Raw genomic sequence first — 21587 nt, forward strand, 5'->3', positions numbered from 1 at the left:
ACCATTTTAAAGATGGGTAAACAGAGGCTTAGTGAGGTTATATAATAATTCATTTTCTTAACCTGGTAGGTGGTGAGTTGTGATTGAAATCCAGGTATTTTGATTCTAACTCCAGAATTCATTGTCCTAAATATGTGTCTGCAGGCATAACAAAAACTGGATCCTACCCTACATATAATTCAAAATCCTCCTCTTGTCACTCATTTTACTAAGAGCATTTCCCTCATAAAGTTTTAGAAAAGATTTTTTTAATGACTGTATACTGTCTTTTCTTGAAAAAGTAATTTTGCCAGTCCCCTACTAATGAACATATGTTTTTCAAATTTTTCAGTATTATAAATAATTATTCAATAAGTATTTTAAAAATAAGCAAGGCATTATACCTATTTTTGCTCGTGTGTTTGATTATTTTCTTAGATTAGATTCATTGGAGGGAAATTACTGAGTCAACGGAAATGATAATTTGAGTACTTACATTACCCGAAAGGGGTCCTGATCCAGACCCTGAGAGAGGGTTCTTGGATCTCATGCAAGAAAGAATTCAAGGTGAGTCCCTAAAGTGAAAGCAAGTTTACTGAGAAAGTAAAGGAATGAAAGAATGGCTACTCCATAGACAGAGCAGCCCCTGGCTCTAGTTGCCCATTTTTATGGTTATTTTTTCATGCTACGCTAAAAAGGGTTGGATTAGTCACACCTCCCTTTTTTGGACCAAACAGGGTAACTTACTGATGTTGCTAAGGCATTTGTAAAGTGTCGTGGTGCTGGTGGCAGTGTGGCAGTGAGGGTGACCAGAGGTCACTTTCGTCACCATCTTGGTTTGAGTGGGCTTTGGCCAGCTTCTTTACGGCAACCTGTTTTATCAGCAAGGTCTTTATGACTTGTATGTTGTGCTGACCTCCTGTCTCATCCTGTGACTAAGAATGGCTTAATTTACTGGGAATGCAGCCCAGCAGGTCTCAGCGTTATTTTACCAAGCCCTTATTCAAGATGGAGTTGCTCTGGTTCAAATGCCTCTGAAATGTATATAGAAAGTACCAAGTAAATTTTCACAAAGTTTGTGCAGACTTGTACTTCTGTCCGCAATTTATTTTAGGAGATCTTTTCAAACTTCCACCAGCACAGAAGATTTTCTTTAAAAAATGTTTTACTGTTTTAATTAGTGAATAAAATGTATCTTGTAACTGTTTTAATTAGATGTGATTAGTTGTGAGTGTGAATATTTTTGCCTGATTATTATATTTTGTATTTAAATTTTCTGTGAGGATACTCTGCCCATGTCTTTTGGAGTATTTTGTTAATTGATTTGTAGGAGTGCTTCATGCTCTTTGAGTATGGACATACTTCTTTCAATATTATCTTTCTGCTCTGTTATTACAACTACTTCTTCTAATCTGTAATTTGGTTGTTATGAACATCTTCCTTGATGTAAAGAACTTTCAATTATGTAACAGTAAGATCGACCTAACTTTTCCTTTGTCATTACTTACATTGCTTTTATGCCTTGAGTATCGTTCCCTCTCCAGAAGTTTGTTATTTACTAATGTTTTTGTCTACGTGTGGGTTCTTTAATCTGTCTGTTTTTATTGTTGTCTTTGTCTTCGGCTGCTGTACAGTGAAGCTATAACTTGACTTAATCAATTTTCCTAACCATTTGAAAAATAATCTCTGCCTTTCCCATTTTTGTTGTCCTTACTTTAAGCTGGAATACATCCTAGAGTCTGTTTCAGTGTTCATTGGTCTAGTCCATCAATCTGTCTACCAACTCTTGAGCTAGTACCATACCGCTTTGGTTACAGTTGCTTGTAATATATTTTAATACCTAGGAGGATGTGCCTACGCACTTGAAATGCTCTGATTCTCCTTTTTCAATACATTCTTAGTTTTTTGCTTGTTATTTATTATATAAATTTAAGAATCACAATGTCATGTAAGAAAAGAACATTGTTTATTTTTTGATTTGCACTTTTTTTCATCATGTCATCACAGTATTTAACATGTCATTGCAAAATCATGATAGTATTTATTTTCTTTTGGTTGTGCTATTGTCAATTTTAGATCAGTGTTATGCTGACTTCATAAACTGAATATACATTGAACTTTGGTTTATATATCTAGAAAAATTATCACTGGTGAAATTTTCAGAAAATGAGACATCTTTGAAAGTAATATTATATATATATATATATATATATATATATACACATATATCTCCAGATTTCTTCTAAGTTCATGACCCTTTTTCTTAAGGTTAGGTAAAATAGGCCATGAAAATATCTGTTTAATTCACCTTTTCAAAGTTATTAACATTGTGCTTTGACAAATATTTTCATATTTGTTAAAATTCTACTGTTTACTTTTATATTTCTATTCTACTTTTTATATTCTCTAGAGTTGTGTTAAAAAGTTTCTGAATTATACACCAACTTTACTAATTCTATTTTTAATAATTGGTTCATTTTCTATCTTTAGAAAATCTTTTCTATGTTCATCGGTTTTGTTATAGACACATTTTAATTATATATAATACATATCATTTAAAACATCAATTTTGTCTTTTCCTGCTGTCAAAGAGGAGTAGTTAAATAAAAGGCTCACATAAAACATTTGTTTTCTGTTTATTTCTTCTTATACAGCTTTGTTTTATATATTAAATGCATAAAATGTCACTGAAGATTTTAAATTTTTATGTGTACTTTGCTCTATTTCATATTTCTTGGCTATGTGCTCAGTTTTGAATAAAGTTAACATTAATACCTTTATTTTTTCTTTGGGTTTTTCTAGTAAATCTCTATCTTTTATTTATTTATTTATTTTTAATTGTACTTTAGGTTCTGGGGTACATGTGCAGATCATGCAGGATTGTTGCATAGGTACACACATGGCAATGTGGTTTGTTGCCTCCATCCCCCATCACCTATATCTGGCATTTCTCCCCATGTTATCCCTCCCTAACTTCCCCATACCCTCACTGTCCCTCCCCTGGCCCCCCAACAGACCCCAGTATGTGATGCTCCCCTCCCTGTGTCCATGTGCTCTCATTGTTCAGCACTCACCTATGAGTGAGAACATGCAGTGTTTGATTTTCTGTTCTTCTGTCAGTTTGCTGAGAATGATGGTTTCCAGATTCATCCATGTCCCTACAAAGGACATGAACTCATCGTTTTTTATGGCCACATAGTATTCCATAGTGTATATGTGCCACATTTTCCTTGTCCAGTCTATCATTGATGGGCATTTGTAAACAGCACCACAATGAACATACATGTGCATGTGTCTTTGTAATAGAACAATTTATAATCCTTTGAGTATATACTCAGTAATGGGATTGCTGGGTCAAATGGAATTTCTATTTCTAGGTCCTTGAGGAATCACCACACTGTCTTCCACAATGGTTGAACTAATTTATTTTTAATTCATATGTGTCTTCTTGTTTTGGATATGTTTTTTTGAGCAGGTCATAGTTGGATTTTCCTAGCTCAACCCTGAAGTCTTAGTATTTTAAATATAGGAAGATAAATCACTTAAATTTATTGTTATAACTGGCCATCCTCTCATCCTGGGTAATTATTCCAGGTATCTGTGATTTTGCTCAGACAGGGCTCAGGGAAACTGAGTCTGAACACTGACATAGAAATCAGTTGCAGGCAAGAAAACAAGTAAAAACTCACACTTTATCATGGAAAAAGAAAGGAGCATTATAAAAATCAAGTCTGTGAAACTGATCAGAAATCTAGAACAGGATACATATCAAAGAATTTTAAAATGTCAGATACAATTGAGGAATGGATTCATAAAACAAAGCCAGGATAGCTTCCCTGAGAAAAAGACACACAGGGAGACACAAGTATTTTTAATCTTTTATCATAAGTGATCATGGAAAAAACAATGATGGCAACAAATCACAACAATTAATTTATCAACTCATCCTTGGGCCAGACACTGAACTATGTTCTTTGTACAATCAGTCCCCACAAGGACCCTAGGCAGTGTATGTTTTTTTCCAGTTTTAACAACAAGAAAAGTCAGGTTTTAAATAAGTAAGTTAATTTCCCTAAGACCAAAGTTAGGAAGTACCTGAACCATTTTCAAAATAAGATATCTCTCTCAGAAGTCTGTGATGTTGTCCGTTGTATTGTTTTACCCCCCCAGGAGAGGTTAAGCACCCTAATCCAAACATCCAAAATGTTCCAAAATATGAAACTTTTTGAACACCAACATGATCCTCAAGGGAAGTCTTAATTGGAGGATTTCAGATTAAAGATGCTCAACTGGTATCCACTCTACAAATATTCCCCAATCTACAAAAGTCCCAAATCCAGAACGCTTCTGGCCCCAATCTTTTCAGATAAGGGATACTCAACCTCTGTTAACATGTTTCTTGGTTTTTATTTTCCCTGTTTCTATAAGTATGTATTCTTCTTTGAATTCTTCAAATTCAGTTTTTGTTTGTTTGTCTGAGACAGAGTCTTGCTCTGTCGCCCAGGCTGGAGTGCAGTGGTATGATCTTAGCTCACTGCAACCCCTGCCTCCCAGGTTCAAATAATTCTCCTGCTTCAGCCTCTCAAGTAGCTGGGAGTATAGGCATGCACCACAACAACCAACTAATTTTTTATATTTTTAGTGGAGACAGGTTTTTGCCATGTTGGCCAGGCTGGTCTTGAACTCCTGACCTCAAGTGATCTGCCCACCTTGGCTTCCCAAAGTACTGGGATTACAGGTGTGACCTCTGCGCCAGGCCCAAATTCTGTTTTTTAAGATCGCACTTGAATGCATACATTCTCTAATCATCAAATTCATGAATGATATAACTTTTGACGTTTTATAAGGTGAGAAATTTCGTACTCTGCTTTCCCACATACACTTCCTTTCCTTCATTCTTCCCAATGTCATTTAGAATTCTGGGCCTATTTATTACTTTTATTCCACGAAAAATTTCCAACTGTACTGATACTTTATCTACAACTTTTTCAAACTGAGTTTAGCATGTTTAGCTGGGATTGTCATAGTTCTTTTGAACCCATTTTTTCTATTGAGTTTTGTCTTTAACACGTTGTTTCACTGGAACGTATCTTTAATTTTTTTGAGAAAAGTGCATGGGTGGTATCTTTTTTGAAGCCTTGATTAGAATATCTAAGAATGTTTTTTTGTTTTCTTTGCAAATTAGCACTTCAACTTGAGTCAGGAGCACTTTCTAGTACCATTTAGACTTTACTTGTTTCTCATGTGGCATTTAGTCTTGTGCTATACCCTTAATTCAGCCTATTCTCATTTTTATCATAAGTAACATTTGTTTTGTCTGGATGTTTGTAGAATTTTTTAAAATCTTTTCCATTTGAACAAATTTGCTAGATTATGCCTGGGTGCATCTTTAATTTTGCCTGGAACATGGCGTAGTATTTTAACGTGTACACTTTTTTCCAGCTCAAGATTTTCCTCCATTTTTCTCCATGTTAAAGCAGTGTCATTTGTACTGGTTATATTTCCCTTGGGTCCTTCTTATCTGTAGAGCAAGTCTTTATTTTTGATCAACCAAATTGTCTATCTTTTTTGTAGTCATTTTTTGTTTCTTTTCTCTGCGTAGAACACTTCTCTAGCTCGTTTTCTACATTATTTATTTGGCTTCTGGTGATTTCAGTTCCGGCCTTCACTGCATCAGAATTGAATTTTGATTCCTCAATTTTATTTTTAATTTACCTGAATTCAATTCTTACATGTCAGTTTCCTTTCCAGTCTCAGAATCTCGTGTCACCTTTTTCATCAATTTCATTCTTACTTCAGAAAGTACATACTGCCTAGTATTAAGAACACACACAAAAAAGCAGGATTAACTTGTTTTTTTTTTTTTTTCTGTTTTATGCAGTTAGTTTTTTTTTAAGCAGGTGTGCTTTTTCTCTGCTTCATTGGTCTAACGAGTCTCTTGTTATGTTACAGAATATTTTTCATAGACTGATGTATCTCTATACCATCCCCCAGCACATATGTACTTAGTCCTTCTCCAGCAATGGTATAGCTATCCAAATTGTTTGTCTTCTGAATCTGCCAGAACCTTCCTCTTAAATGTTTAACTCGAGAGCAAGCTATGGTACCTAGCTAGCAATGTGTACTGTCACACTATGACATGAATTTCGCTTGCTTCCCTGTTTCTTTGTCAGTGGAAGGTGAATTTATTACTAAATACTTTGAAACATTCCATAGACTTTTTGTAGCCTGAAACAGTGCATGGGAAGATCTGATTCCAAGACACAGTGCTCTTAGTATATCTGGCAGATTGGGCTTTCCAAAGGTGGCCACAACAATATACATCAAATTCCTTGGCTCTTCTAACAAAGTGACATTGAACATCCTTCACCAAGAGGTGAAGTCTATGTTCTCCCACCTTGAGCCCAGAGGGAACTTTGTAGCTGCTTCCATCAACAGGATGCAGCAGAAATAACCCCGCTGACTTCTATGCAACTATCTGGCATGTTCTTCAAATGTACCCCAAAACCTAAAATGCAATAAAAAAAAAAAAAGAAAAAAAAAGTCACATGGCTTCCTCTCTGAGGCAGGTACACTGGGATCCTGGAGCATGCATGCATAAAGTCTGGCTGCCCTGAGGCTGTCATGCTAGAGAGCTCATGGAGAGAGCCCACAAACACACGCCCAGAGGCCCAGCTATTCTGGCCCTCAGTTGTTTGTCTTTGTAGCCCAGGTGCCAGGTGCCAGGTGCCAGATGAATGGGACTTACATGATCCCAGCTGACAGTAGAGTCCCGCTCTCCCTCCTAAGCCCTTTCCTGACTGCAGATTCTTGAGCAAAATGCATATTGTTTTAAACCACTAAATTCTGGGGTGGCTTGTTACCTAGCAGTAGATAATTTTAAAAAAGTTTCTCATCCTTATTCTCACTTACATTACATCACAGGGAATACTCTGCACCACCCACCCCTTCACCGAGACCCACTGCGCCTTCCTGAGAGTTACAATTGCAAAGATAAATTTGGCTAGATGAGAATGCCATCCTCAGGCAGCCAGGAGGTGACTGGCAGGCTTTTTGGTTGGGGAACCAGCCGCCGTCCTCTCTGCAGAACCTATGGAGGAAGCAGGCGCTCCTCTTCCTTGGTCATCCCATCTGTCCTCTGTGAGGAGTCATTTCCCTGAGAAACCAACCATCCATATTCAGGATCCTGAGTTTTCAGCCCTTTTATGTCCCGTTAGCCTCTTTGGATTTTTCTTGGGTATTTTAACGGAAGTTAGGAGAGGGAAATCCAGGCAACAGTTATGATCCATAAGCTGAGCATCTCAGCTTTCATTCTGAGATTCAGATATGCCGCCAAAACAACAATCAGACACAAGATCAAACAGATTTCCTCTCCTCCTCTCCCCCGCTCCCTGGTGGAGTCAGAGTCCTCTATGCTCCCACCTGCGGGACTCCATGGTGCGAGGATTCCCAGGGAATGAAGATAACCGGCATCGTCTTTAGAGCCAATGGTTCCTCTTAGTCCTTCGTTCTAAAGCCCCAAATACAATCAAAAAGGGGAATGGATATGAATACTAAAATGCTGCTGAAAATTGTCTAACTCTAGGCTTCTTTTGATACCATTCTAAGCCATTCTTCTCAAGTCATGCTGCACACCTGCGGAGCTTGTTAAACTGCAGATTCTGATTCAGCGCATCTGGGCTCAGAGTCTCTTCTCTCCCTCTCCCTCCTCCTCTCTCCCCCCTCCCCTCTTAATTCCTTCTCCCCATGTTCCCCTCTCCCTCTTTCTCCCCTCTTCTCCTCTCCCCCTCCCCTTTTCCTCCTTTTCCCCATCTCCTCTTTCTCCCCCCTCCCCCCTTACTCCCCTCTCCCCCTCTCCCTCTTTCCCCCTCTTCCTCCCAGGTAATGCCTGTGCTGCTGCCCAGGGCCCACACTTTGAGTAGCCAGGCTCTAGGCAATCCCTCCTGCTATCACCTCCTGCCTGGCTAGATGCAGTCTTACAGTACTGCCGCTACCATGTCCCTTTTCTCCTTTCCCCCTAATGCTTACGGGCTCTTCTTGCCATTTTCTCCTGTCCCATACCTGTTGGGCAGCTCCAGTGAGGAAGCGTTTCTTCTTCTTGTGTCCTCACTTGTTTGTTCTCTCCCTCATAGTTACTGACCACTCTGGGCGTGGCTCTTTTAGGAGGCAAAAATAGAGACATGAAAGACACCAACCAAAGATTAATGAGAAAGAAGCACAGTGAGTGCTCTCCACAGTGCGATCCATGCTAGGTTGGGCAGAGGCTGGCTCAGGTGGAGAAGGAGCTGGGAGGTAGTCAGTGAGAGAGTATTCTCTGAGGACTTCCTGGAGGAGGTGACACTAATGGGATTTTAAGATACAAGTAGGTGGGAGCCCACTGAAGAAAAGGGGAAGGAAGAGCATTCCAAGCAGAAGGAACAGCCTATGCAAGTGTTTAGAGGAAGAGACCCGCGTGGTGAGCTCAAGGAACTGTAATTAAGCACAGGAGAATAAGGTGTGTGAAGGGCTGGGAGAGGGTTACAGTTACATCTTAGTCTGCTCTGGCTGCCATAACAAACTACTACAGACTTGGAGTCTTAAGCAACAGAAACATGTCCTCTCACCATTCTCAAGGCTAGAAGACCAAGATCAAGGCGTTGGCAGCTTTAGTTCCTTCGAGGCCTCTCTCCTCGGCCTGCAGATATGTGCCTTCCCTGTGTCCTTACCTGGTCCACTCTCTATGTGCATCTGCGTCCTGATCTCTTCTAATAAGGACACGGTTCTATGGGGTTGGGGCCATTTGAGCCTGTCTCACCTTGGTTACCTCTTTAAAAGCCCCGTCTCCAAATATAGTCACATTGTGAGGTGCTGGGGGTTGGGTTTGAGACACATGAATTTTGGAGGAGATAGAGTCCCGCCCATATCAGGTCATCAAAGGTTGGACAGACTTCTCATTCTGTTTGTTCACTCCTCACCCCTCCCACGTGCCGTAGTCCGGGAGAGGAGTCTGTCTGGAGGAATGGCAAGGAGACAGCTTAAGGAAGCCAGGGTGCAGGAGGCGAACGTATCCTGAATGCACCTTTCTCTCACTGGTGTATGATGTCCCTATAACCCACGCTCTTACTTTAGGTTTTCTTTCTCGCTAATGGCATTCCACACCCTGTGGACTTTTTCCGTGGCCTCCTTGTATGTTCTCCAGAGACCTTCTTTCTCTCTGATGAGTCCAAGGGTTAATGCACTGATTGTACCATGCCCACTTGTGGTACACAGGCCTGGTACCCACTACCCCTCAGGAGGGCAGACAGCTGTGGCCACTTTCTGCTGAACTTGGAACTCACCATACTCGGACACATAATCTCTATCCCTCATGCTTCCTTTGTGGAAATGCCATTGGGCCTTCAACTGGCTTCCGGTGCCGCCTCCTGCCATTTGCCTTCCACAGCAGTACCAGCTCTCCAAACAGCAAAGTGCATGTGCATTTTTCAGAGACCAGGAGCAAAGCTGGGAAAGCTGTCCTCTGAGAGAGAGGATGAAAGGCATTGTGCCCGGGAAAGGTGCTCGTGGGGACAATTTCTGCTGCTAGAAGGGTGTGTGTAGTTGCACAGAGGATGGAGAGGAGGGTCCCTGGGGAGAATGCCTGGAAGGAACTTTTCTATAAACATTGACACCTTCTGGGTCTCTTTTTTGTCCTAATCAGAGGTATTAAGCTTCTTGGCAGGAGGCCTGGTAGGCACTGAGAAAAACAAATGATCCTTTATTATTATGATGATTATTATTTGGAGGCGGAGTCTCACTCTATCCCCTGGGCTGGAGTGCAATGGCGCCGTCTCAGCTCACTGCCATCTCTGCCTCCTGGGTTCAAGCGATTCTCCTGCCTCAGCCTTGTAAGTAGCTGGGAAGACAGGCGCCCACCACGACTACCAGCTAATTTTTGTATTTTTTACTAGAGATGGGGTTTCGCCATGTTGGCCAGGCTGGTCTTGAACTCCTGACCTCAGGTGAGCCACCTGTCTTGGCCTCCCGAAGTGCTGGGATTACAGGCATGAGCCACTGCACCTGGCCAATCCTTTATTTTTAAAGTAAAACACTTTCTATACTCTTAAGAAGCTAACAGTCTATATGGATAAAACATATTTTGTTTATATACCTATCAACAAAAGTACAAATGGTGTTCTCCCCAAATGCACTAATATTTGGAAGTTTTTTATTTTTTCTCCTTTACCTCAAAACTCATTTTCCATAAACATGATACATTCTGAAAACCCTGGTTTTCTCATGTCAATTCTTTCCTTTTCCATTAATGTTCTTCTTTTTTTCTTCTGTTTCTCATTTGAATTCACCATTGTTTAGAGTTGCATCCACACGGATGCTTATCCTTTTCACTTCTTTGCTGAGCTTTAGGGCACATTCGAATTAAAGGTATAATTTACGATATGAAACTATGAATATACAGAGTAGCAAACGGAGGCTATCTGGTAGAAAGGCATATGGACCAGGCTAATTGGAAGATGGGGGTAGGAAGAGAAAAACTCTGAGAAAAAATAAGCTTCCACTCAGCCCAAATATTAGTTTCAAGCCAAAGAAGTTGGCATAGCCCCAATTCTATCCTCGGTTGGACACCATATTTGATTGGTGCATTTTCAGAAAAAAAAATCCACAGGGTGAGACTCTAAGCATCTATTTTCCATTCCAGTGACAATCAGAAATCATTCTTTGCATTTATTTTTCAACTTTGTATTTGCCTGTGAACAAAACTGAAGCTGGCAGAAGATGGTTTATGTGAATTTCTTGAACAACAATTTCTCATTGTGTTAAATTACATTGAGGCTGCTTGCTGGGAAATCTTGCCACAGCCCAGTAACAGAGGAAGATGTTGTTGTTTTTTTTCCATGACCATATAGTTAACCCACTTCTCTCCTACAAAAAATGAACAGACGGTCCTCTCTAGAATGAGGGAGACAAGATCTTTAAATCCTAATCACTGAGCATTTACCTATAGCTTATTAATATTTTATGAGCCAAAAGCCAGTTTATCATCCCATTTCACCCCACTTTCTTTTTAAAAAGCTTCCCTACATCAGATTCTAAGTTGGCTAGAATACCTCTAGTAGCCAACAAAGTAAGGAATCAGGGAACCACAGCCTTAGCTGTATTTAGCAATATCTTCATCTTGAAAAGTCACCTAATACAGAAAGTAGCAGAGAGGCTAAAATCATCACAAAGGCTCTAGAGTCATTCGTAATACAGACCTATTGCTAAATTCACCATCCACCACTAGGGGGCGAGATAAATGTAAAACGGCCCTAGCAGGGTGGTTACTGCATTTCTCCAAGGCCACATTGAAGCCCAGTTGAGGTCTTTGATGGTTTCAGTTGTTGGCCTTGCTGCTCACATGAGTATCAACTGTCTATTTCAGAGGACGGTTGGAGCGGGCATTGCAGCTCATGGGAGGGCTAAGGCCCCTCTACCTCCCTTTCTCCTTGGTGCTCCTACCAATTTGGGGTGGCAAATGTAGCCTCAATTCCTGCCACTTGCTGGCGGTGAGCTCCCAAAACCCACCTGCTGTTGTTTCTTTTGGAAAAAAAAAAACAAAAAAAAAAACAAATGGGGCTAATGAGACCAGTTCTCCCTGTTGTGAGCTTCAGCTGAGATATAGAACACAGCAGTACTTCATAAGCATTAAGGTGCTGTATAGAATACAAGGATGTTTACTGTTTCTCTGCTGCATCCTCTGTGTGCATACGGGGCTAGCGGAATGCCAAGTAGAAGCACCTGGTGCTCCTAAACGCACCTTATCGTCCCTGGAGCCCTGATCTACTAGTAAATAAAGGATAAGCAGAGAAGGAAGGGAGTTGAACTTGTTGAATTCCTTCTTTCTGACTGAGGCTGCAGCCTGATTTCCCTGAGGCTGAATTTGATGATTCTTAAGGCTTCAGGCACAGGATTACTTTCATGGCTGCTTACCATTAATTATAGGAAGAATCTACAGCCCTAATCCGAAATTCTTTATCCAGCAGCAAAAGTGTGTGATTTCTCTAAAGACAGCTAATTTTTTAATCTAAAGTAAATGGCTCAGCTGAAAAAATCCAGAGCCCTTCTCAGTCTGTACATGAGGCATTGTGGTATTGAACAAAAAGGGCTGGCCGACACGGTGGCTCACACCTGTATTCCTAGCACTTTGGAAGGCTGAGGCGGGCTGATCACCTTAGGTCAGGAGTTTGAGACCAGCCTGACCAACATGGAGAAACCCTGTCTCTATGAAAAATAAAAATTAGCTGGGTGTTGTGGTGCATGCCTGTAATCCCAACTACTCAGGAGGCTGAGGCAGGAGAACTGTTTGAACCCAGGAGGCAGAGGTTGCAGTGAGCTGAGATCATGCCATTGCACTCCAGTCTGGGCAAGAAGAGCGAAATTCTATCTCAAAAAACAAAACAAAAACAAAAAGGTCTGGACATGGATGCAAGTTTTGTCTCTTTCTAGTTTTATAAAAAGAGGAACAACCTAAGTTTTGCCCTCCCCATGAAATGGACCACGCTGGATGATATATGACATAGTATATACGTAGTTATGAAAAACCTGGACTATCACGGCAGACACCCTGGTTTTCAAAGACTGCCATTTATTAGACAAGTGACATTGGTCAGGTTAACCTCTCTGGGCCTCAGTTGTCTTATCTATAAAACAGGGCTAATCATAGTATCTGGTTTAGAGGATTGTTGTGAGGATTACACTGTAAATGCGGGTGAAGCACTGAGAATGATGTCTGGCCACAGTCAGCGTTAGCTCTTGTTTTTCCAAAGAATGTAAATAAGAGTTGGAGATTATAACGCACTCTGCACAACATTTCATTAGTGATGGGGTTACTGTTCATAGACAAGTAAAGTCTCAGCTTGGCTTTGCAGCTCATTGTCACAGAGGCAGGGAACACAGCTAGCTCATCAAGGGTCTTCTCAGGAGGAAGTGGGGAGGTACCCCATGATGCAAAGTGATGGGGAGGGAAAGGGGAGGACAGAAAGATTCTGCAGGAAAGTTGGCTCTGAGTGACGGGAGGGTGTGGGGAAGAAAGGAGGGGGCAGTAAGGATTCTCATGGCAGGACTGGCCAGGAAGTGGGGGAAATGGGAAGAGACTTCTGTGGGGGGAGCCAATTCAGATAGGAGGTGGCCTAGACAAGGTGGGGGCATCTCAAAGCGACACCAGACACCAAGCCTGGGTGAGATCATGTCTGGAGCCACAGAAGGATGAAGCAGTTTATATTTAAATGCCATGGCACGACACCACCCTCACCATGACCCTCTATTCTCATTCAAGTTCTTCGGGAGAAAGGAAAAGTATGGTAGTTTTAATTACTACTCAGTTTCGAAGTTGAGCCTGCATTGAGACACAGTAGCCTGGGAGAGTGGATCATTTTCTTGGACACAATTTTTAAGGAAAGCGTTTCGAATGATTTGTTGAGTCCCCCAATGGTCCGGGTGGGAGTTGCTGTTTCCTGGTAACTGTCCAGTCAGCTTCCAAACGCTGCACTTGAGAACTAGCAGATCCTACTGGTGGCGCCCTGTGGTCCACACTCCTTGGTAACGCTGAGAGTGGGGCGTGATTAGGAGGGCCTGCAACGGGCCAGGCATTCAGGTCAAGGCTGAGGATGGTGACAAGGGCCACAGAGCCAGGGGAGGGGTGGGGACCCAGGAGGCCTGTGGCTGGCCGCTTCCTGCGCGCTCCAGCCCGGGGCCCTGGGCGGATGGAGAGCCGGACGAGGACCTCTGCTGGGTCCGCGGCGATCCTGCAGCGCCTGGACACCTAGGCCAGGCCACCAACAGTCCGCTCGGCTCCCGACGTCTTCTAACTTCCCCTTTCTTTCCCTTCGGTCTGCGGCCTTTTCAGCGACCCCCCTCCCCCACCCCGCCCCGCAGCTGGGGCGAGCTGGGGCAGGGGCAGGCGGCAGAAACCTCAAGCGGCTCTGACCCTCCACCTCCCCAAGCGCCGGAGCACGTCTGTCCCCAGAAATCCCCGGGCGGATGAGAGCGCGCGCCAAGCCCCTCCTGGGTACTCAGTATTCTCCCTTCCTGGGAACAGCCCGCCTTCTGAGGCCTGGCCCGGGTTCCGGAGCGCCGGGTCCCAGCCCCGTGTGGGCGCCTCCGCACTCCATCTCCCCGCCCGGAGCCCCGTGCCCCGCAGCGCCACCTAGGAACCGGGCGCCGCTCCCCCCTCCCTCCCTCCTTCATGGGCACCCCCTGACTCTGCCGGGACTCAGGGTCTCCCCAGTTCTCCCGGCAGCCGGACCCTGCCAGCCTCCGCCGCCCTCCGCGTCCCGAGCCCGGCCCCCGCGCGTCCCCCGAGGCAAAGCGGAGCGGCGCGGCGGGGGCGCTCGGCGGCACAGGCCCAGGCCCAGGCCTCGGGGCTGGGGCCGAGGGGGTGAAGGCAGGCGCGGCCGGCGAGCGAGGGGAAGCGGGCGATGGCAGCGGCGGGCGGCGGAGGCGGCGGCGGGCGGCGCAAGGAGCCCTTGTGATTGGCACAGCCCAAGCCGGAGGAGGAGGCGCGGGGAGGGAGGAGGCGCGGGGAGGGAGGAGGCGCGGGGAGGGCGGAGGCGGGGGAGGAGGAGGAGGAGGAGGAGGAAGGGGCGAGCGCGGCGGCGGCGAGGAGCTGTGCCTTCCACCTCTCCAGCCCGGGCAGGCAGGACGGGGGCGGCCGCCGCGGGCCCGGGGCGGGGACAGCACGCAGCCTCGCGACGCGCACCCCCGCCCGGCAGCGGCCCCGGCACCCGGGGCGAGCGGGAAAGCGGCGGCGGCGGCGGGGGAAGGATGCAGGGTAAGAAGCCGGGCGGCTCGTCGGGCGGCGGCCGGAGCGGCGAGCTGCAGGGGGACGAGGCGCAGAGGAACAAGAAGAAGAAAAAGAAGGTGTCCTGCTTTTCCAACATCAAAATCTTCCTGGTGTCCGAGTGCGCCCTGATGCTGGCGCAGGGCACGGTGGGCGCCTACCTGGTGAGTCCCCGAGCCAACTCCGCCGCGGGCCCCTTCCCCAGCGCGGCTCGGGCGCGAGGAGGGGGCCGCCGGGCGCTGGGGCAGGCGGGCATGACCTCGGTCCGGCGTGGAGGTTGGCGAGTGGTGCAGAGGCGGCCGCCGGGGGAGCTGCCGGCTGGGGCTGCCAGGGAGCGGGGAGCGGGCGGGACCGTGGATGCCGGCAGCAGCTCGCGCGCGCCCGGCTGGGGTTGGGGGTGCCGGGGGAGAGAGGCGGCCGGCAGGTGGGCGTGAAACTGTTCCTTTCCCCCAGCAAGAGCGGAGCCAGACGGTGAGTTCAGGGGTCTCCTTGGAGAGGAGAGCCTCAGGGTCTTCAGGTGACCTGCACATGGGAAGAAAAGCCAGTTAGCATCCTGCGTCCTCTGCTCTCCACCGTATTCTCCTGTGAACAAATCTATTCTGCATCATTTTCTCCGGGCGCTTTCCCCATCCGCCAATTACGGGGTGGGGCGGGGGGTGTAACAGTTTAGAGTAAAATGCGCCCCAGTGTGGCCCTGAGCTGAGCCGAGGCTGCAGGGGGAATATTCCCACCCGGTATCCCAATAGCCATCTTTCGGCGTCTGGGATAAAGTTACGGTACCTGGAGAGCAGCTGCGAGTTTGTGTAGTTCCTGCTATCCACTCTTAGAGCTAACTACCCCATCATGGCCTGTCGCCCACAAAAGGTTGCACCATTTTGCACAATGAATATGTATTTTATTTGCCTCCAGAAAGGGGACGTTGATGCTGAAAAGGCCCATGGGTGCATAACATTTCAGAGGAAACAGCTTGTAATGACTCAGCACTGTCAGGTACCTACTTTGTCCCTTTCGCTTGTCCTGCTCAGGTGGTCTCCGCTTGAGTTCCAGAGAGCGTGCTTCCACACCTAAGTAACCATCCTGTCTAAACAGGAAAACAGTTTTAGAGTTTATAGTGTTAATCATTACTTGGCTATTGACCCGCAACTGGAATCAAGTGTCATAGACTTTGAGTGTTCCTGAGCAAGTTTGATGGAGAGAGAATTGGGCAAGATTTTGACCGTTGGATAACCACATCCCGAGATAGAAGCAGGTGTGTCCTGATGCTGTGATTAATCCCTGATGCCTGGCCTGGGGGCGAAATTAAGGAGGGCCCGACGCTGGGGGCTCTGTACCATTCATAAACTCTCTCTCAAGGCTCCGGGCTCACTGTGAAAGGGAAGTATAAGAGTGCTTGGCCTCTGGTGTTGAGGAAGTTTGGTGGTTGAGAGAGAGGGGGTCTTCAAACTCAGCTCTGTTCCGGGGGTGACAAAATTTCAGGACTTTTGAAAATCAAATCCATGTCGGTTGCTCCTTCTGAGATGAAGAGCGTTTACATCCCTGTCTCTGTCTTGTGCATTTGTAACTTGTAGACTGCAGGTGAACGCTGTAGCCAAAAGCATGTTTTATTTTCTGTGCTATAAAACGCACTTATTGTGTCTATAGTTATAACACACCGTTACATACCTATTGGCCCTTGGAATTTGAGAGATAGGGATAGCTGTGTTTGGGAGTCAGTTGGTCAGCGCTTCCTTAGGGGGAATTTGACTGTTAAAATATTTAAATAAGTACATGCGTTACAGAGATGCAAATTCACATTAATAAAATATATGTGGGTCTGTACTGTGACATATGCAAAGTACATAGTACCTCACCAGGTCTGTGTTTAAAAGGAGGTAATCAGTGTATCAACAGCTGCCTCCACTTCAGCGGTTTGCTTGCCTCAAACCAATTTTGCTCAGTGGCGTACATTATTCATGTGTGGCAAACAACAACAGAACTTTTCACCCCAGGAATGGTAAAAGCGTGGGCTTATTATTTTTCGGTTGCAGTAATCTAAGGATTTGACAAAGACATGAAGCCAGGCTGCGACTAGAGGAGTGGCTTAGCTCCTTTAAAAAGTTAAGAAGCAGAGTACTCTGGAGTGGTGGACTTCTGGAGGCAGGGCTGGCCCCAGGAGATAGGAGTTTGACTTTCACCCCAGAACAGGCAGAGAGGAATTCAGTCCACCTGGAGGTGGCATCCTGGGACTTTTCACCTTGGCTGATGGAAAGCCTGGTTGGGTGGGGTAGGGTAACAGGAGTCAACAGGTGACTTGCAGAAAGCAGATGGAGACCAAGGGGAGGACAGACCTAGGAAATCGGCATCATTTTGATGACTAGGAGTGGAGGCATCAAGCTCTCAGGATTCTGCTTTGCCCGGCTGCCCTCGACTTTGCCTTGCCATCTGAGCCTCATGAAAATAAATCGTTGGCTCATGAGGGTTGACTGATTCCGCTTGCTATGGGCTTTGGTCTTCTGGGCCACTTCAGAGTTTTCTCTTCATCTGTTATTTGGGAGATGGGGGAAAATAAGTTTGCTCCTTCAGCCATGCGAGACTTCTCTGTGGATAACTGGAGAATGAAATATTGCAGGCTGTTTGCAGGAAAGGCAAATTTCTTCCTTTTAATTCATCACGGTTTTCTTAGGAAACCTGAGACCCTGTGTCTGCAGGGCAGGGTCCATGTGCTAAGTGTGTGTTATATGTGATCCTTACATTGGCCATTGGCCTGCCCCTCTAATGAGGCATTTCTAGATACCTGAGGAAGGGCCTGCCTTGGGACGGGCCATCAATGCTCCCTTTCACAGAAAGGAGGGTGATTACAAATTCTGTGCCAAAGACATTGTTTCCTGTTAGATTCCTAGAGTCTACTTTCTTATTTCATCTCCCCTGGTGCCTTAAAACTTAGCAGTTTCATTTCCTCCTTGTTTTTTCTGAAAAGACAAATTTCCCGGTGTCCTGAATGATACTAGTATAGATTTCCTGACTGCAGAACTGAAGCAGGAGATTGCCTGCGATTTGAGAAGCAACTTTGAGAAGGAGGACTTGTGTGTGTGTGTGTGTGTGTGTGTGTGTGTGTGTGTGTGAGTGTGTGTGGGTGTGTCTATATGTATATATATGTACATGTTAGTTTTCCACCACGAACCTGCCCAGAGAGGAAACTTAAGGAAAAACTGTTTGTATATGAGAAGGCCATCAATTGTTAGGCGAGGCTGGAGACCTGCAACTTTTGCCTTGGTGTCAGGGAGTACAGAAAGACATTGATCCTGACAGCCAGACTCAGTAATCTAGATGCAGTAACCCAGGTGCAACCTGGGCCAACTGTGAACTCTGAAATCTATTACAATTGCAAATGTCTTACCTGGAAACCATGCTTCATATAAGCCAATAGTCACAGGGACGTTCTGTCACAGTCACCTAAACTTCCTGACTGGCTGTGAAATAATCTTTGCAGCATAAGAGAAGAGGGCCACTCAGTTTGATGGTTAGTGTGTATGGAACAGAGAATGCAATTTAATTTTCTTCTCCTTGGGTCTTTGCTTCGAGTGGCTCCAGTCCTGTTTGCAAGGATGTAACGTGCGTAAGTCTTGGACTGGTTGGAGAAGATGCAGGCATGTGAGAACTGCATGATGAGAAGGTCACTTTGTGTTTATTGGGGCTTTGCAGAGACCCACTAAAATGTTTTTTTTTTTCTGTTTCTCCAAAATTTGATTTTAATTTAAATTACAGGGCCAGCCAGATATTCTGATAAGAAATTCACTTTTCCTCAGGGGAAAGAAAATGCTTTTGTGGCATTGTTAACAAATGTTTACATCTCCACTTTTTTAAGGGTTAAAAATCACATTAAGTAACTGCCTTAGGTAAAATTAAATCTTTATAACACAAAAAGAAACCACTTTCCGTATCATAGGCTTGGTAATATGAATATGTTAAATGATCATAACTTCAAATGCAATTTTATCCTTATATATTTTCCCATTGTTTGGTTTAAAAACAAAACCCAAGAAGTCGTAACTACCTTCAGATTCCAATTTGAGAATAACTCATGAATGTCTCTGCCATGCTGCACCCCTCACCTCGCTTCTTCCACCGAGAAGGTTCCACTAAAATGTTTTAAGCCATTCACTGAGGGTAGCCCTGCAGATAAAGGTTTCTGTGTGGTATCAAATTACTGAGGACTGGCGTAGATAAAGGTGTGTACGGGAAATTAAAACCTCCAGCACCTCTAGCTGATGAGATTGAGGTGTACATACAAATGCATTTGAATTTCCTCAGGATGAAAACTGAAAAAAGGCCAGTCTAGTTTCCTGGGTGGGGCACGAAGGGAGTTCCTATGAGCAGGGGGTAGATATTTCCCTATTTAGAATTATAGAAAAGGCAGTTTGAGGCTGTGGTGACAAAATAATGACACAGATGACTGAGTGTGGTTAATGAGGCTCTATCTCACTGCTTTGTAGTCATACTTTTTTTTTCCAGCCTGAGAACAGTCAGTGGGCTTGCAATTAATGGGTGAGGCAGATTTGTTGTTCCCTTTTTTTTTTTTTTTTCCTAAAGAAGCATCATTTTGAAGATGAGTTTTTGCATATTCAACCCAGAAGCAGACAGCTGAGGAAACTCTCTGTTAACATTTTTCAACAGAGAGACATTTTGAAAGTCCTTGTCAAATTAGTGTGATGACTAAGGTAACCGTATTTTACTTAATCAAATTATTTTATACACTTAGGATTCCTCGAAGTGACAAATTCCTTGCCATTTCCATAATTACTATGTAGCCCCAGGTAGTAGGAAATAAAATTACCTTGTTTTTTTTTTCCTTATAGGTTGGTTTAAAATGTTAATAGTAATTATTAAGGGAAAAATGTATTTCTGAAAATTCTTTTCAGGGAGCTTCGTGTATATATCTTTGTTTCTGAGGGAGTTTTCGTTGGTGTGTTTTATAGTAGGAGAAACTGCGTTAGTTGTAAAATGAGTGAGGGCCCTTTCCTGCCCGTTGTGAATTCTTCCCCTCGTTTCAGTTTTAGACACCGTGTGAAAGGGAGCACCGAGAGGCTGCCCCGCAGCGGCACCACCTTGCTAGCCAATTGCCCAGCATTTGCAGCACATCTTGCATGCTGCCGGAATCACATTCTGTATCATGCTGCATGGGCTTCCTCTTGCACGAAGTCACTGGTGAACCGCTGGGCAGAGGCAGCTACACCAACAGGGTCTCTGTGAATTTATTCTGCACACCTAAAAGCAAACTTTGAGGCACTACATTGATCAAGGAGTGTATTCTCTCAGCAGATTGGCCTGGATGGATAAGTGTAGTATTGCAAAGCTGAGGCTGCAACTGCATTTCCTGTAGAAATAGTGAAGAAGAAAGCTCCCTGTTAGCTGTGTTACTCTGCTTTAGTTCCAACTTGCGCAGATTTCACTACATGCGTCATTTAATAAGCATGTTTCTATAAAGTGGAGTCAAAGTACTTCTCTTTTGCATATGTACTCTACTCTGTACATTGCTGTATGCATTGTGTGTTCACGTACATGTTCACGTACAGGGTTGCATACGATTAATATTGGAGGTCATGCTTTTTGGAGGCGTGAAGTGACATTTCCGTGGTAACTTTGTGCGGTTGACACATGGATTTGGAACCCATTCTCCCCTGAAGAAAGCCTCCGTATTTTCTTGCCTCTCAGAAATGCCTTTGGTAATCTGTAGGCCAGAAAGATAGAATCCTAGCTCTTTTAATTTATTTTTATTTTCTGTTTCTATGTCTGTGTCTGCAAGATACATATAAACAGAAACAACAGCGGAATCATGGAGCTTGGTTCATAGGATAGATGAATTGATGTGATTCAAAGACACCTGTATTTTATGTAGCCTAGGTGTTTATATGTTAGCTTGAGATAGATTATTGCTTAGTGGTTAAAACTCCAAGTTGATTAAATTCCCAAGTTGGAGAATGTCAAGTGTCTGTGGCCTATTTGATGAGTGCCAGAAGCCTGGGATCCATGCCTGCGTCCTCTCCTTGCTACTCTGTGACCTTGAGCTGTTTACTTAACCTCTCTGTACCTCTTTTTCACTTTATAATTGGGCTTATAATAGTACCCATCCTCAGTTTTGCAGTGAGGATTAACTGAATCAGTACATGTAAAGCCCCTGGAAAAATACCTGGCACATAGGGAGTGCCTAGGAAATATTAGCTATTACTATTAATATGGTTATGCATATTTACCACAAACAAAGTAACTATGTGGCCCCAACCAATGAGAAATAAGATTCTTTCAATCAAATTTTGGTTTTGGTTTAGTGAATTGCATAGTCAAGTAGTTTCCTGTTCTGCATAAACATTTTTGTCTGGGAGGTAAAAAGTTTCTAAGGGCAAGAAATAAACTAAGTATCGGTTGCTAATTCCGTCTATTCCCTTGTAAATATGGCAGTCCATTTCAGCTTAAAGATGCCATAAAAATTAGTCACGTGGGAGAAGAGCGCACTGTTGGAATGGCGATTCATGTTGATCATTTACAGTGCATGGGTCCTTCAAGGAGGTTAAAGCAGGGCAGGCAGGACTGGCTGGGAGGGGCAGGTACCCTGATACTTCACTTTGGGAGGTCCTCAGTATCTCTTGCTGTGGTCTGTGGCCACAGGGTGCTGAAGGCTGATGGTGAATGGAAAGAGTGTTGGACTTGGAGCTGGAAGACCTGGATTTGAACTTAGACTTGCTACTTCCCAGCTCCTGGCAACTTGACTTACGCCTCAGTATCCTCATCTGAAAAATGGAGATAATGATAGAGCTTATCTTACAGGTAGTTGTGAGGTTTA

General features: G+C 44.3%; 1 protein-coding gene across 2 annotated transcripts in view; it reads left to right on the forward strand.

Annotated features, from left to right (window-relative positions):
* The first annotated feature begins 14577 nt into the window (after window positions 1-14577).
* SLCO3A1 (solute carrier organic anion transporter family member 3A1) overlaps window positions 14578-21587 on the forward strand; it is a 330506-nt gene continuing 323496 nt past the window's right edge. Inside the window, exon 1 of one of the 2 annotated variants that reach the window (XM_017517954.2) lies at window positions 14578-14934. In XM_017517954.2, coding sequence (XP_017373443.1) covers window positions 14755-14934 — 180 coding nt within the window. In that variant the 5' untranslated portion in view covers window positions 14578-14754. The remainder of the gene's footprint in view (window positions 14935-21587) is intronic. The other variant, XM_017517955.2, reaches the window with a different exon arrangement.

This window comes from Cebus imitator, unplaced genomic scaffold (assembly GCF_001604975.1).
Source record: "Cebus imitator isolate Cc_AM_T3 unplaced genomic scaffold, Cebus_imitator-1.0 Scaffold19, whole genome shotgun sequence".
NCBI lineage: Eukaryota > Metazoa > Chordata > Mammalia > Primates > Cebidae > Cebus > Cebus imitator.